The sequence below is a fragment of the Natator depressus genome, chromosome 5 (genome assembly GCF_965152275.1).
Source record: "Natator depressus isolate rNatDep1 chromosome 5, rNatDep2.hap1, whole genome shotgun sequence".
Classification (NCBI taxonomy): Eukaryota; Metazoa; Chordata; order Testudines; family Cheloniidae; genus Natator; species Natator depressus.
The window spans coordinates 98,551,802-98,569,316 of record NC_134238.1 but is presented as its reverse complement, the minus strand read 5'-3'; the positions used below and the strand labels follow the sequence as shown (position 1 = coordinate 98,569,316).

General features: G+C 37.9%; 1 protein-coding gene across 1 annotated transcript in view; it reads left to right on the top strand.

Annotated features, from left to right (window-relative positions):
- The window catches only part of LOC141987693 (zinc-regulated GTPase metalloprotein activator 1C-like), a 43,528-nt gene that overhangs the window by 20,590 nt on the left and 5,423 nt on the right, over window positions 1-17,515 (top strand). Inside the window, 2 exon segments of the mRNA XM_074953287.1 lie at window positions 6,668-6,724; window positions 10,939-10,990. Of these exon segments, the coding sequence (XP_074809388.1) occupies window positions 6,668-6,724; window positions 10,939-10,990 (109 nt within the window).

The window sequence follows — 17,515 nt, the reverse complement described above, 5'->3', positions numbered from 1 at the left end:
TGCCTCTTCCAGGTTTGATTTAGTGGGACCTAGAAATAAATGGTGCCTGCAAAATTGTTTTGAAAGATGTGTCAAAATAGTCACAATACAAGAAGTGGCTTTACTCTTTCATATTTTTGATTGGCACTCTGGTTTGAATGCCTTATTAGACAAATGAAAAGGTGGTATTTTTTAAGAAAAGACTGTGTCTCTCCCACCTCCCATGGAGCTCTCAGTAGTAAGTGGCTATTCCGATTCAATTATGGCTTTAATCGAAAGGACTGAGTGAAGTTGTGACAAAAGCACACTCTTGGAACATGTCATTTAGGGTTTAGTAACTTGTGTATGAAGTACAAGTACCACACATTGAAGTGCTTAGATGAGGCTAGATACTCATCATAATGCAGATATCAATAAATATTCAAAAATGTAGATGGGAACTCTACATTTCAATACAGGTCGAAATAGATTGAGCACAAATGGTTGTGGTTTTCTACTCCAAGTGTTTTCCCTACTAACACTGGCATATAGGTATTTGTGCTGTTGAATATAACTTCTCATTATTGTTTCCTTTGTTTATAGCAATATTATGCACTAGTATAGTTTTCATCAGAAGATGTGTGCCCATTGAAGGGCATTATTTATCCTACAGTATTCCTTGAGATCCTAAAAAACAGCAGTGTGGATGTTGTAGCACTGGTAGTGGCTCAAGCTAGCCACTGAAGCTCAGACCCGGGTCTCAGCGGGGCTTGGGCTCAGGCAGCTAGCCCAAGCTGCCATCTGTGCCACAATGTCCACACTGCTATTTGTAGCATGCTAGGTCAAGCCGAGCTAACGTGAGTCTGTCTGCTTACATTGGGAATCACACTTCTCAGCTGCAGTGTAGACGTACCCAATGAACAGCTGAAATGGGGTGTAAAATTAAATCAAGTCCTGGTGTGGAGTTTACTCCTTGATAAAATCTGATAAAGTCTGCCAAGTAATAGAGCAACACCTACCCTTTTATAGCCTTACCAAATACACACAGACTTTAAGGCCAGAAGGGACTGTCATGATCATCTAGTCTGACTGCCTGCACATTGCAAGCCAGAGATCCTCGCCCACCCACTCCTGCATAACCTCTGACTGAGTCATTGACATCCTAAAATCTTGATTTAAAGACTTCAAGAAAATCTACTGTTTACTCTAGTTCAACCCAGCAAGTGACCTGTGATGTTAAAGCTATTCTGTTTCATATATTTATATTAATCCTTATTCTGATCTACAGTAATGTAGATTTAAAATATTTTAGAGAGAATACAACTGCACTGAATTCTGTGGAATCCATACCATATTTGAGTCTTTAGAGATGCAGGCAAAATAGCATTTAATTTTTATTACAAATAGTGTTGAAATGATTATTCTACTCTTATTACATTAGGATTCTGAAACTAGTGTATTTGAACTGTTAACAATTGCTGTTGAAATCCACTGTTGCCTTCTGTTGTGTACTTTGAAAATGAGCTTGGCAGATTTTGAAATGTTATACCTAAGCATACGGGACAGAGAAAGCATTTATTGCTCTGGTGCATTACTATATTGTGCCCATCGACAGGAAGTATGGCTGGACATCTGACATTTGATACAGTTGACCTCCAAACTCTACTGTCCTTCCTTCACAGGCAGCATAGGGGTAGATAGAAATGCCCTGAAATGGCTTAGGTCATTCCACTCAGAATTAAGCAAAGGGGTCCTTATTGGCAACTGTTCCTGCATCTCTGTGACTCATTTGGTTGGTCCCACAAGTCTGTTCTCTCCCTCATTCTGTTGTTATCTATATGAAATAGTTGGGAGAGCTAGTGAGACAGCACAGGCCAACATGCCAGCACTGGACAGATCACACTCATCTGTGCATCCTTTTAATGTAAAGGAAGCTATAACTTGCCTAGTTGAGATCAGTGCTTGTATGAAGAGGCGCTGGCTGAAGCTGAACCCAGACAAAATTGAGATGATGCGGGTGAGAAGAAGGAATGCTTTAAAGAAATCTCCATAACTACCTTATCTACTAAAGACATCTCCTCTCATTTTATTGGTCTGAAGCTCTGGGATCCTCTTTCATTCTGCACTACATTTGGACACCCAACACTGGCAAAAAACATGCACTTTCATCTGCGGGCATCCAAAAGATAGCACCTGATCTTGGCAGACTAGTATCTGGCCATAGGCAGTCCTAAGCTCAACTACTGAAATTCTCTGTGTCTATGAATGAAGTTCTATACTTTAAAAGGGCTAGTTCAGGCTGCAGCAGCCTGCCTGCTTAGCAGCATAGGTTCCTAGCAATACATCATCCCACTCTGCAGTGGCTTCCTATTGAACCCAGAGCCCACTTCAACATCATTATACTGTTTTTCAGAGCCCTGCATGGAGTCGTTCTTTAACACCTAAAGGACAACTCATTTTTTGATCTTCGGTGATGACTTTTGTCAGTGGAACAAAGAAACTGTTGCTCAGTAGGGGGAGAATTGTGAGTGTAGCAGACGGGAGCTGGCCCAAGATTGCCAGATGAAATAAGAATAACCTCCCAGCATTCAGAACTAAATACAAAACGTACACCTTTTCCCGCACTCTCCACAATAGTACCCTTACTTGCACCAACAGTCTTCTCTTGTGTGTTCAGTAGTTATTAAAACCAAAACAAACACACACACAAACCCCTAAGCTTCCCTAACAGGGAAGGGGAAGAGAGATTATTGCCATTCTTACTCATGGGAGGTGCTCAGATAAGACTGGTCGGTGCCAATATAGGAACATAGGTAGAAATGCTTTTTTTTTTTTTTTTTTTTTTTTTTTTATAGCACCATGGAATTTTATTAAAGAAATTTTCAGATGGTACTGTGTCTGAGCTTATCTGATGGTCAGTGTTTGGATGCTTTACATTTCCAATAATGTTAATCTTGTTAACATGTCCATTGATTTAACTTATTTGAAATTCTGCTTGCAAGCTGCTCCTTGCTGGAAGCTTTCTGTCCTGCTGCTAAACTGTTGCACTATGAAAAGTCTTCTTTGCAGTGACTGTCATGTTAGTTTATACGGATTACCCTCATATTGTTTTTGTTGCTTTGTTCAAATAAGGAAGGTGAAATGTGTTTAAGAAGCTTTTACAACTTCACACTCCTTTCTTATTAACTTTTAAATTCTGCTGAAGAATACTTGGAACAAGAATAAACAGTACTACAGAGGGTCCTTAATCATAAACTCAGTTATTATGGAGTGTTTCCCATTGGTCATTTATTGCTTTTTCTGGTGATTTTAACTAAATAATTTTTGTTAAATCAGCATGGCTCTTTTTAACAAAGAATAGTTAATAACTTCAGTGGGCTTTTTAACATTTAGGGCTAGATTTTCAAAACTGTTCTGCATCCACCAGCTACCATTGGCGACAGGGGGAGTTGCTGGATGCTGAGCACTCCTGAAAATCTGGCTGCTTCATTTACTTGTCTAAATGGGAGCTGAGCCTCTCTGAAAATCATCCCCCTTTATGGATGCTGAGCGCATTTATAAATCTGGTCCTTAACAGTAGCTCCTTTGTTCTGATGCAGCTTTGGTTTTAAAGTTTCTGCAATATTTTTTAGACTTCTGCAGCAAAACTATAGATTCCATTAACTATTGCTAGTACTGTGACTCTAGAGACTGTAACCCTGGTAATAGTATGTGTGTTTGCTTATGTGATTCTGATTGAAACAGTTGGCTATGTAGAGAGGGAGGAAAATGTCTATGAGAATACAATGGTGACTCCAAGTCCAGCTGGAGGGGAAAAAGTATGTGGAGTGGGGCGGGGACACTGTCCTCACTGTTTGTACATGATTTGATGATGATGATGATAAACTTGGCATATTGGCTGGACAATACTAAAATCTGGGTGTCTTTGCTGATCTGGTCATACGTATTTTATGACATCCATAGAACAGGACAAATCCTAAATTCCATGCATACATCCTGTATGCAGGGTATAAGAGGGAAAAGCAATAGAAAGGAATCAGTCCCTCGTTGCACAGTGGCAGAGGAGATGCTCTGCAGGCACTATTGCAACATCTTTCAATTTCAAATTCCTTTATGAAGAAGGAAACGTAATAGTATATAATCTTTAAAACATTACATGGATCGTATTGCCCGCTAAATGGCTTTTTTGGAGAGGGAAGTGTAGCTATATTTCAGTCTTCCTCAATTTAATCAAATGCTGAATTAGATGGGGTTCAGAGAAGGGCAACAGGAATGATTAGGACCTGGAAAAACTCATGAAATGATATTGAAAATGTTGGGATTGCTTGCCTTAGAAAGGAGACAAATAAGGGGGGACACAATAAAAGTATATATAGTAATGGTAGATCAGGAGCTTCTCTCATCTTTGTCTTCTAACACAAAAATAAGGAGATGTTGAATGAAATTAAATAATGGCAAATTCAAAACTGATAAAATGAAACTTTTACACACAATGTATAATTGGACTGTGGAACTCATTGCCACAGGACGTCATTAGAAGTTGTTAATGCCAAGAAATTAGCAAGATTAAAAGAAATTGGACATTTGTATGGTTAACAGCAAAATCCAGAGTTATAGTTAATACTAACAATTTTGGAAGGGATATCAAACCTCATGCTTCAGGGTTGACGTCAGTATCTAACTATAAAGGATTAGGAGGAGACTTGGTGTGGGAGGCAAATTATCCCACATCTTGCTGCAGGGTTCTTATACCTTCTTCTGGTGCTGATCACATGGGATACTGGACTACACTGACTTCTGTTGTGATCTTGTATGACAGCTCCTAGGTTCCTAGTTAAATACTTTTCAGAGATTGACACTGTTTCTCTATCTTGCACTGTCTGTAAAATTGTAAAACTGTAAAAACAGTAAAATTAGCTTATTAGCATGGTACTTGAGAACACACATCCTTTAAATAAGATTTTTTTTCTGTCCATTGTCAGTCAATATTATGCAAGAGGTAGGAGCATTTACAATCTGCCTGAGTGTTTCTATGACCTTAGTATGAGTTTATGGAGTACTACTGAAACAGACAGTTCAGACACAGCTGGTCATAAACTAAAGAAGAGGTTTATGTAGGCTATGCATTGTACCTTAAAAATCTTTCGTCCTAGAAACAGCTTTGTATACTTGGTGGTGGGTACGTGTTTAATAATAATAATTGGCCAAGACCCATAGGCCTGTGGATTTTTCCTTTTAACCATATCCTTGTTTTCATATTTTCAATAACAAAATAACCAGTTCTGTAAAGCCAACCATTTGTCCTAGCAGTGACACCTGAACTGGAATGTAAGGGAATGTATATTGTACTTTTCTGAAAAGGGGTGAGTATATGTGTGTGTTACAGGAGACCTAGGTAGAAACGCTTATAGTTAAGGTTGTCCAACACTATCTGTTATAAGACCCTGTATTCAGTTGTTGTTACTTTGCCAGACTTTAACTATTTGGCCTGAAATTTTCCATGCTGGGTGTCTGCCTCAGGCTGAATTTGGGGGAAGGGGAGGGTGGAGCTCAAGAATTTCAGCAAAAATTGTTCAGCTATTTCTCAGAACAAAGTTAGGGATAATACATTGATTTGCCCCTGTTTTTACCAAACAAAACAAAACAAAAGCAAACCACTTTTTCAGCTGTGTTGTTGAGAAGCTCTAGCACCACGGTTTCAAGCCAGGACTTCAAATTTGGAAGAGGAGTTGCCTTGGCTTCGGTGTGTGCCTTTTGCTGTCCTCATGAAATTCCACCCAAATTTGGCCAAGTTATGAAACTCTGAAAATCTGTTGTCACATGCTCAGAACAGATTTGTTAGTTTGGCAACTAAATTCTTCAGATTCCAATTCTAGTGAGTATGCTCTAGGCCATAGTGGCAGAGTCTGAGTAGGACTTTCCCTACAATTGTGCCTCCTGGCTCCACACCAGGGCTTGATGTGCTGGACACAGGAACTAAGACCTGAGGTCCTGGGACATGGAGGTGAGGGGGAAATGGGTTGGGGTAAGAACAGGCTGGACGAGTCTGAGGCAGAAGGGGTCTGTTAAGCTTGGGGGTGGAAGAAAATAAGGGCTGAATGGTTTGAAAACCACTAGATAAACTCCCCTCAGAAACTGGAATAGAACTGAGGATTCCTGAATTTCAGCATTCCTCTGCTGTCAGCAAACAGCTGTGAAACTCATTGTTAAAATGTTTGCCTCATCTCCCTTCAGTGACTGGAGCTCATAGAAGATCTAAAGGTTCCAGCGCAGCAGCTGACCCATGTGGGCGTATGTTTCCACATAATGCAAATTGTGTTTGTTTTTAGTTTTCACTGTGTGTTTTTAAAAATCTGGGAAATAACATGCAAAAAATATATGCAAAGCATGTTATGGTTGCAAAGTCAAGTCAGGCCCCTTGTGCATTTATATTATGATAAGTCTTTAATTACATGATTAAATAGTTTTTTTTTCCACTGAAAACTTATTTAAAAATGCAACAAAAGAATCATAGCAATAGTCTGCTTTAAGAGACAGTTATCTAATACCTTTACATCTGGTGAATGAAGTCATTCAAATAGCTTTGTGTCTGTCAAACATCACAAGCCTGTGTTGTAGCTGAACTTTTTGCGTTATTGTTTACAACTATAAAATATTTAAGTTGAGAAAAGTATGAAGACTGTGTTTTATGGTTGTTTTTTTCTTTTAGAGTTGATCTCTGTGAAGTTTTAGACTTGCATGCTTTTGATAGCTTATCTGGGATAAGGTACAGTATAACCTTATAATCTTTATTTTAGCAATTGATTACACAGGAAATCATAAGAAATGGTTGCACTAAATAGACACTGTCACTTTAAGGTTGCAACTGAGTTTCCATTATAAACCGAATTGTGGCCTCTTGTCTAAAAGTAAAGTACATTTTTTAAAAAACATTTGAAGTGAATTGAACAAGATGTTATATTTAGAGAACCTAAAAGTTGTTAATTACAGAGCCAAGTATAATATCTTTTTGCCATTTTGTAGCAAAGAGCAAAATCCCACTTTACTGGGTGCCCAAGACACACATTCCATGTAATTACAAAAGTTATTAACATTTCCTTTAATAACGTCACTAGGCAATGTCAACTTTGGCATTCTTGGTGTATAGGCTGTCAACTGACTGCTGAAGACCTAAGTATTCATTTGAAGAAGAAAAACCTTCAGTCCCTTTTCTTACATTTTAAGCTGCCTCTCTCTGCAACTTGATCACTTGACAGTGGAAAACAGAATTTTTTTCTATTAACAAGCTTGTGAGGGTGGTCAGGAAACCCTCTCCAAGGTTCATTGGGGATTGAAGACCTGATAATGCCCACAGAAAAGGGTAGGTTAAGTGTCTCCCTTACCTCTTCCTTCAGTCAAGTTCTCATCCAGACCCCTCTTTGAGATTCTAAGTGAGTTGCAGAAGTAGCACCCAGAGAGTATTGAGTTAAGGTTGCTCTTCTCAAATAAGGCTCTCAAACAACCTTACTCTGCCCCCACATAATAATGCCTACAGAAAATCAGACTATATTACCTTATCTATCCATAAAATAAAGTTTAATTTTATCAGTGCTTGCTAGGTTGTCTTAATTAACTAGATTGTCTGAATCATAATTAAGGCTAAGATTTTGTCATGGATATTTTTAGAAAAAGTCACAAACAGGTCACAAGCAATAAAGAAAAATTCAGGGAAGCCCATGACCTGTCCCTGACTTTTACTAAAAATATCCATAATAAAATGGGAAGGGACTGGGCAGCTGCGGGGTTGCTGCGGGTTCTGGGGCCCCACCATCAGTGGGGTCTCAGAGCTCCAGGGTCCCCCCTGTCACCAGCAACGGAGGGAAGCTGCAGGGACCCCTTGCCCCCCCCAATGGCAGGGAGCTCCGGGAACCCCCCTGCAATTGCCGCAATGGGGAGCTGCAGGGGTCCCCCTGCCACTGCGGGGCGGGGCGGGGGCTGCAGAGGTCCCCCCGTCTGGTGGTGGCCGGGGTCCCCCCTGCAGCGGAGAGCTGCAGGGTACCCCTGCTCCCATGGCAGCTGAGAGCTTGGGGCCACTAGCTTAGGGGCTGCTACCTCAGGCGGCGGGGGTACCTCACAGCTCCCTCCCACTGCGGGAGGCGGCGGGACCCTGCAGCTCCCAGTGGCCAGGTCTGAAGTCACAGAGATCTTTGGAAGTTACGCTGCATTACAGCTTTCTTTGTGTTCTTACATTATGTGCTTTACTGAAAAAAACAAAAAAACAAATCTGTAATTAGACACATTAGAGCACTTGCACACACACAACAAAAGTGTACAGTGACAAATTACCACATTTTATATTGAAGACATATGGATGAAACAATAAAACAAGTTTCTGTGGTGTGCATTTTAGGTAAGCTACCTGCAAAGTACGGTGATGGTAAACTGACATTTGTACAGGGACAGAGTTGAGGTAGCATGGATTACTTTATTTGGGACGTTAGTTCTCAATTTCCTGAGTTTCTAATATTTGAAAGATTTTTTTTTTATTTTATTTTATTTTTACTCTAGTGTTTTTAAAAAGTAAAATGTGTAGCTAAACTACTAATATAAGCCTGCACCTGAACTAAGGCTTTCTGTTAAAATCTTACTGTACTTCATTTTGAATATTTCTTCTTCAATTAAAATTGTGATATTTAAGTCACAATTTTAACAAGCCATGCTATTTGGAAATGCATCTGAGTGATCAGCATGTGTTTTTATTTTCATATACTGAGTTGACAAGTAATACAGTTGTACCTCTTTCCCCTGCGATACACAGTGTGGATGAAGACCAAAAAATGACACAAGGAAAGCAAAAGTGCGAGATGTGTAAAAATGTTTTATTTATTTAACATAGTTTTCTTATGCCTTTTTTGCCCCATTCAGCGCTTCTCCTTTAAATAATTTATAATAAAGTGAGAATAGACTTTACAGGTAAACTTAAGTCTAAAGTGAGAGACCATTGAGGGCTCTAAGCACGGTAAATTACTGCACAAGCCTTTTCTCTGTTAGGTTAGAAATGAGTCTGAGCCACAAAAGTCCAATTCAAATTTTGAACCCCCCCCAAAATTTGGGGTTGTTCTGACCCATCTCTCTCTTGGAGACCTAGGTTCAAATGTAGAGCCTTAGGCCATCGTAAACTCTTATGTTGTGGCCTCACGTTAGTCCATATTGGATTATCCTGCACCACAAAACATACAATTTGATGATTTGGGTTTGAGAGGACTAGGACTGAAGTAACAGGGGTGTCTCATGTTAGGGATTAATTTCATTAGCAGAGCTGGAAGGAAGCTGGCACATAGTATATCTTGTTTTAGTAAATGCTACAGGTCCTTTCTCCTGCCCCGCTCCCTAATAACTTTAAAAACATGATTTAAAGTAGGGAAAGGAAGGACTACATTGATTTTTTTTTTTGCCTTGTGTTCTTAGTAATACTGTTCGGATGACTCAGTTTGCCCTTCGTTTTGACACAAAAGTTGGCTGAGAGTTGATTTGTTGCATTTTTAGAGTATTAAAGTGAACACTTATTTCAAAACCTTTATTATTATTATTTGCAACAGCTGTATTTTTGCCAGCTGTCTGTGTATATGTTATAACTAAGATATGTAAACTCTCCATGTATTTTGCCATTTGAGCATAAATTTAACTTGTATAATTTAATGCTTTGATTTATTTTAAGAATGAGTCCCTTTTTTAGCCTTCGTCCCTTTTGTTTTTGTTTACAGTAGCAAATGTCACTCAAGTAATCAAAAGGTCCTTTCCATTTACTGTGTTCGGGTTATGGAAATGACATTATAGCTATGAAATGACGTTTGGCAGTGATTAAACAAACAAGTAAAATTAAATTATTGGTATTTAGATGTATTGTATAGTTGCAAAACAGAGAAAATCCTTCAAAGATTAACCAGCTGTGAAGGATTAAACTTGACACCTTCCTTATCATGACTCCTGGGGTGACTAATTCACTCCAACAGCTTGTCTACACACAAACTTTCCCCCTCCCCTCTTTTAAACCCACTCTTACCTATTTACCCCTTGCTGTTCTTAAAACCTTGCAGATGTTTTGTTTTGAAGTCCTTGGCCTCCCTGTAGTTGAATATATGCTACAATTGTTGAAGACATAATCTGCTGGAAAATGTTTGTCTGTGTGCTGTCTCACAGCATAACAGAGCAGTGCCTTTTACAATTTCCATCCACCCCTTGCATCTGATCAAATGTGAAGCATTCTGAAAGTGTAGGTAGATAGAAATATATAGGCAATATTTTTCTTAAAATAAGATTTAGGAAAGCCAAGATTTATAAAGAAGGCACTTGATGGAGGAAGTATTTTTTGCCTATTAAAAATTCTGTATACGTCATCAAATCATTGTTTACATGATCTGTATTAGTGATCACTGATCCAATTCTCAGTCAGAATGGTGATGACAAGACTTATTTTTTTTTCCTGGCTTTTTCTATGCCATATCTCCAAAAATTGTCTTTCATTCAGTTGCTGCTGCTCCAGCATGCTTGACCATACTCTGGCCATCTTTGGCATAGATTACTGCTACCTTTTCTTCTCTGGTCTTCCTGATTCTCACATGACTCTCATCACATCTGTTCAGTGTGCTGTAATTAAAGCAATTTCCATGCCTGCTGCTGTGTATTACAAAATATAAAATGTGTGTATGGGTTTATGTATATGTATAGGTGATCAGAACACACTTTGAGATAAGTTTTATAGGTGCACATTACTTAGAATTGCATATGTATCTCAAAGTAAAACTAAGTACGAAAATATTTTAAATATACTAATTTTTACTATTTTGTCCTACTTGTTAGTGTAAAATTCAATCTGTACCTAGATAATGCTTCATTTATGTTTTGTATATATTCTTTGTAGTCCTTTTGATACTTTAGTAACTCAAAGTAGCTAAGTATTTGGTCTGATACATTGCAAGGTTCACATTTACTTCTTTTCAGTTTGCAGAAAAAGCTGCAGCATGTGCAGACAACACACCCACACCTAGATAAGGTAACTACTAAACCTGCTGCATTAAACCTTCTGATAACAAAATCCATCTGGGTAATTGCTGCATGTTAGGCGTTGCATGCTAATCATATGATCTATAGTGGGCATTAACTAAATGATAATGTATTAAGGAATAATTTGAATACATGCATTTGAATACATGCTTTATTCTGTTGAACTAGACATATACAGTGGGCTGTATTTTCAAAAGTGGCGTGCAAACAATCGTGTAAATAACTTTACCCACATGAATGAATTTAGCCACTGAATGCATCCGATGAAGTGAGCTGTAGCTCACAAAAGCTTATGCTCAAATAAATTGGTTAGTCTCTAAGGTGCCACAAGTCCTCCTTTTCTTTTTACCCACATGAGTAGCCTCATTGAAATTAATGACTCTCATGAATAAAAGTATGCATGTGCAGGACTGGGCCCTAGATTTGTAGTCATTATTTTTCACATGCATATTTTGTGCACCCAGACAGTATTTGCGTGTATAAGTTGGGTAGTTGGGCACCAACTTATGCATGTATACATTTAGAGTCTTGGTTAAAGCCAACTGACATATTAGCCCAATATGTGTAAATTTTCTTACATAGATGCTTCTAATTTGTTTTACAAGGAAAAACTGTATAATTGTGGGTTTATAAGTCTCTGGACTAGAATCTGCCCTACTTACGCCTTGATCCTGCCAACACTTAAGTACATGCTTACTTAACTATTGTGAGTAGTTCCATTGACGTTAATAGGATTGCTCATGGTAGTAAAGCTAAGCATGTGCTTAATGGATTATTCACATTACTAAAATTAAGCACATACAGAGTTTGTAGGGTAAAGGCTTTACTTTTTGGGGTGTATGTCAGGGCAGAATTTGACCCTCTGTCTAGTACAGAGTTAGAATTGTCATTGTTGCATTTTTAACAATAGGAAGTCGTTCTTTATTACCTCTTAGATTTTTCTTTTACTTGATTAATGGAAAATGTAATGTTTTCTTCCTTAAACATTCCTAAACTAAAAATCAAATTGGAGGGAGTGGGGGAGAAGCCCAGTTTATCACTGCTACAGAAATAGACCTATGTTCAATGTTGTTTGTATTGCTTGTTAAGCACTGACAATGTGCTTGGTGCTATACAGGGCAAAAGTAGCTTTCAGTGTGAGAAAGACAGGGATAAGACAATGGAAGTCACAGAGAAGAATGAAAGCAGAGAATTTTTTGTTTGTGTGGTACGTGGACATGTCCCCCAGAGAGTCTTGTGGATATCATGGAGTCATACAAGTAAGATCATATAAAATGTAACTGGGTACCCCACCAGTATGAATAACCAGGGTTACAAAATATGCGGTGGATTACAAAACTCAGTTTACTTGAAACCCAGGGAACAAAATCACATTATGTGTAGTAAGGATATAATTATTCAAAAATATTGACTCTCGTGTCCTCTGGTTTAGTGAGGCACAAAATATTTTTCTGACAGGGTTAAGGACACTGATACTTTTATATAAAATGTCTTGCATTTTTTTTGGATTAGTTCATAAATGTATTCCAAAATTTATGCTCTGATATTAAATAGATTTTTGCTTTAATATTCACCTTTGGTCCATTTTTATCTGTCTCTTGTAAGATGCTGCTGGCCATATAGGGATCACTGTATTTAAAATGTTCTTTTATTTAAATAGTGAGTAGATTTGTTTCTATGTGAAAGCATTGTAATTGTGGCATCTTCTTTTTCTGCTTGGAACTTACAAGACCCTTGTTGCCCTAGTCTAAATTGCTCTTTTCATTTCAAGAGCACTCATTTAGTTTTGCTGCTTAAAACGGGGAGAGTGGGACTTCCTCCTTATGTAGTTTGAAACTTTATTTAGAACCCAAACATGCAATGTAAATGAACAATGAAAGCCCTGGTGAGGGTGGTGGGGGAGAAGGTAAATACATTGTGGTGGAAGGTGTGATTTTAACATATGAATGCTTCATTAGACACTGAACGAGAATGCTTTGTCAAATTTGTCTTTAGTGAGCAATTCAAAACTATCCAGGATTTTTTTAAAGTAACCTTCAAATAAAAACAAAAGACCCTGAAACAATATAATCAGTAATATGGGCGACAGCCAAATTTTAAAGGGACACTGTCAAGTTAATTGAATTATAAAAATACTTGCTTTGTGCTCAGTAGCGTATGTCAGGGAATGAGGGAAGGCTCACATAAATGAACTCCATGCCACCTCCCTCATCTGGGGCCGCAATTCCAGCAGGTGGAGAGGGAAAGGCCCAACTTGGACTTAACACAGATGGAGCTATGTTCCGTGAAACCAGGGAAGGTTGGTCAGATCAGGACTTTCTCTGGTGAACTTTAGCATTTCCCCAGAAGTTCTGAAAATTAGAGTTGTGGCGTGATGTAGGGGAGGCATAAAGGCAATTGCTGTGTGAAATGGAGGCAGAACCAAAGAGGTTATATCACATAGTTGAAGTAGCTGATGGGTGCACTGTTCCATTGGCTGTTGTTAAGACACTATGATGAACTAGAGGAATAGTTGTTTTTGCAAGTTTTGCACTTAAACCAAAAGTGCTTGTTGTGAATGTTAGAGTGTGTGTGTGTGTGAGAGAGAGAGAGGTTTTGTGGACTGTTGTGGTTCTGCAAAAAGGTTAAACTGGGCCTAAATTTTAAAAAGGGAAATCAGCAAAGTTAGTCATGTTTTGACAAAACAGCATTATAGAAATCCCAGTTGTCTTAAACCTGGAAACTAAACTCAAAATATTAAAATGAGAAATAGTGGGACTTTAATACTTTAACTCAGTGGTTCCCAAAGTGGGGTCCACCATGGGTTATGTGGGGGGTCCGTCCCTTGTACCTGGGCCAGAACTCACTGGAATAGCATTCCAGCACTTTTGCTGCATGGAGGATGCCATTGTGAGAACAAAATGCCATTCTCCACAGACCGTGATGTCATATGTACAATGTATGCGAGGTCATGCTGGCAGAGGCATTCCGTTAGTACCAATACTTGCATATTCAGGACTAAACCCCCCTGTTAGCATTTAGAAACACTTTTCCTGCCATTCATTTCAAGACTCACAAACCTCGGAAAGTAATAGCCCCATTTAGGGGAAACAGAAATACAGATAAAGTTACATGTATAGGTTTTCGGGGAATCCTGACACCACTAAACTAGAGTCGGTGTATTTGTCTATATGTGTATTTTCAGAGGCTTCAAACAGCTCCATAGCTAAGCTTACTGAAAATAATGTTAGTTAAAATGAAAATAACTGTTTTGTGACAAAAATGGACCAGTGGTTAAAAAGCGGAACCAATAAGAAGAAAAAATATATCTACTGTTGAACAAACATGAAATCAACGAGGATCAAAGTGACAACAAAAGTGTAGCTAGTAATAAGGAAACATCATTGACACATGTCACTGGTATGAAATGTGAAAATATGGAAGGTGACAAACTTTATGCAAGAATAAAGAAGAAGAGGAACTATGATGAGCTTTACATAAATTTGGCTTTACCTGTGTGATACAAGAAGATATACAGTTGCCAAACTGTTTTTTGTGTTACAAAATGCTTTCTAATTAGTGTTTAAAACCAGCCAAACTCTGCTGACATTTACCTACAAAACGTGTTCTGTACATAGATTAGCCTGTAGAATTTTTCAAACAAAAATTAAAGGACTTATAGGCTGGAAAACAGCATGTTATTAACACAAACCATGTCAATCATAAAGCTTTCGAGGTTTCGTATAAAGTTAGCTATAGAATTGCTAAAGTTGGAAAACCACACACAATCGCTGAAGAACTGATTCTTCCAGCAGTGAATGACATGGTAAACGTAATACTAGGAGAGAAGCAAGGAAAGCAATTAGAAATTATTGAACAATACACTATCTAGCAGACTACGTGACATGAGTGATGATGTGGAAAAACTGGTGTCTCGCTTGCAGTTGAGTCTGTATATTGCCTTGCAAATCAACAGATGTTGCTAATCTTCTTGCATATGTTTGGTATATTTTTGATGAGGTGGCTGAAGACTTGATTTGTCGTCATCCTTTGCCCTGCCCACATGCACAACAGCAGAAGATATTTTTTGAATAACTTTTTTTTTTTTTTTTTACGAAAGCATTGTGTTGGTCTGTGTACTGATGAAGCTCAAGCAATGATGGGTGTAAATTGAGTGGAATTGTCGCTCGAGTATGTCAAGTGCCACCAAAAATGCAGTGGTACCATTCTAGCATATGTTGTGAAACATTGGGGGCAAAAAAATCAGCAGAATTAAAGGCAGTGTTAAATGATGTTAAAACTATGAATTTTTAAAAATTGCGTACTATGAATTTGTGCATATTTAACACTCTGCAGTAACCTGGGAAGTGAACACTCTTCATTACTTCTACAAACACAAGTCCATTGGTTCTCCCCCGAGGGAAGGTATTGGCCTGTTTGTTCAGAGACGTCGTTTTCCATGGAGTATCCTTTTGAATTTTCAGATAGCCAAATTGCACCTTTTAGACAATCACAGCTGGCATACTTGAAGGACGTATTTTCTCAGTTAAATTAACTGAATTTAGATCTCCAGGGAAGGAATATCAATTACCATGTATGATGATCAAGACTAAGGAGAAGCAGTGATGATAAAGATTCAATTGTGGTGTCATGTGACAAATGACAATTTTGATTGTCTTTATTAGATTTATTTTAGATGAAAATGCAAAACATAACATTCTTCGGCATTTGAGTAAACCTCAAGGACAATTTCCAAGAATATTTTCCTGTGAAGAATGATGCCAACAATTGGATTCAACACCTCTTTGCTAGAAAAGCAAAACCATCAAAGGATTTGAATATTGAAGACAGGAGGAACTAATGGAATTGTTCTGTGATGGAGATTTGAATATGGACTTTACAAAGCATTCATTGATCCAGTTTTGGCTGTAACAGAAATCAAAGTATCCAAGGCTGTCAGGCCAGAGCTGTGGTGTTTTGTTTTGTTTTTAATCCCATTCGCCACTACCTATTTGCCTGAAAGTGGTTTCTCGGGACTCATCTCATTAAAATCAAGATATAGATACAAACTGGATACAATGCAAGAGCTTCAGGCTGAAACTTTCAAATATTGTGCAAAATATATCAAAATTGTGTTCACAAAGGCAGGCCCACTCATCACACTGAGTAAGACCCTATGTTTCTTTTATTTCAGTTTTAAATTTAAATGTTTTAACAAAACTACTATAGTTATATTTTATATCAATACCTATGATTTCTTTTAATTGTCGTAACATGTTTGATTATTGACTGTATTTTCCATAATGTTCTATGATACCTACTTATACTTTGATACACAGTTTAATGGTTGTTATAATAAATAAATAAATAACTTGTTATAATTGCAGACTGTTTACTTTTGGTTCCTCTTATTATTGGTGAGTCTTATTTTAATAACAAAGTAAGTAATACAATAACTGCAACATGAAACTACATATAAAAATGAAAGGTTCCTGGGAAATTTAGTCAGATGCCAAAGGGCTCCGTTGCAGAAAAAAGTTTGGGAACCACTGCTTTAGCTCAAATCTCAATGTGACCGTGATTATTGGAGTTGCTGTCAACGCATCCATAATTAAAATTCTTTGGCAGAGAGTGATTGATAATTAATGCTTAAACTTAAGTTACATTATGCTTAGATTTGATTTTTGTGGCCAGTGCCTAAGAGTGAGTTCAGAATTTCTCTCATAATTCAGATTCATGTTCACACTAATCCTATGTGTTAAGTCTTTCTTAAAATACAATAGCATAAACACTTAAATGAATACCTAGTGGGAAAAGAGGTAGTAAGTATTATACTTCCTGAATTTTATGTGGGAGGTAGCAACTTGATATCATTAAGGAAATGATTATTGTTTATGTAGTGTGGTACTGTTAAACCAGCAGCCCATTTCCCACTACGAAACAGTATGAGTTCATTGTTGTTATCCCTATTTAGTTTAACACTCAACGGTTTATAAAAAAAACATTGAGATGTACGAGGTGTAAATGAGAGCAGGGAGTTTTCTCACATTTGGCTACAAGCTCTTCTGGAGGATAAAGGGTGCTTATTGACTTCATGTGGAGAGTCGATAGAAGTATAGCTACAATATGTGTGAAGCATAATAGACGTGACTCGGTCCCTCTTTTGAAGTTACCTGTGAACAAAATGTTAGTACTTGTTTGGGGTGTGGGTTGGTTTATTTTATTTTGTGAATTACTCTGTCATTGAGTAAACTAATAGAATTGCTGCTTTAGTCATATTTTATTTTTTTCCAAATTTTATAACCACTTGGAGAGACAAGGTAGGCGAGGTAATATGTTTTATGGGACCAACTTCTGTTGGTGAGAGAGACAAGCTTTCAAGTAAGCTCTGTGTAAGCTTGAAAGTGTCTCTCACCAACAGAAGTTGGTCCAATACAAGGTATCACCTCACCTACCTTCTCTCACCCCACTGAGATGGTAATTTTGTATGTTGAGCTTTAAATAAAACGTAGTTCTTAATGAATTTTGAAATAAT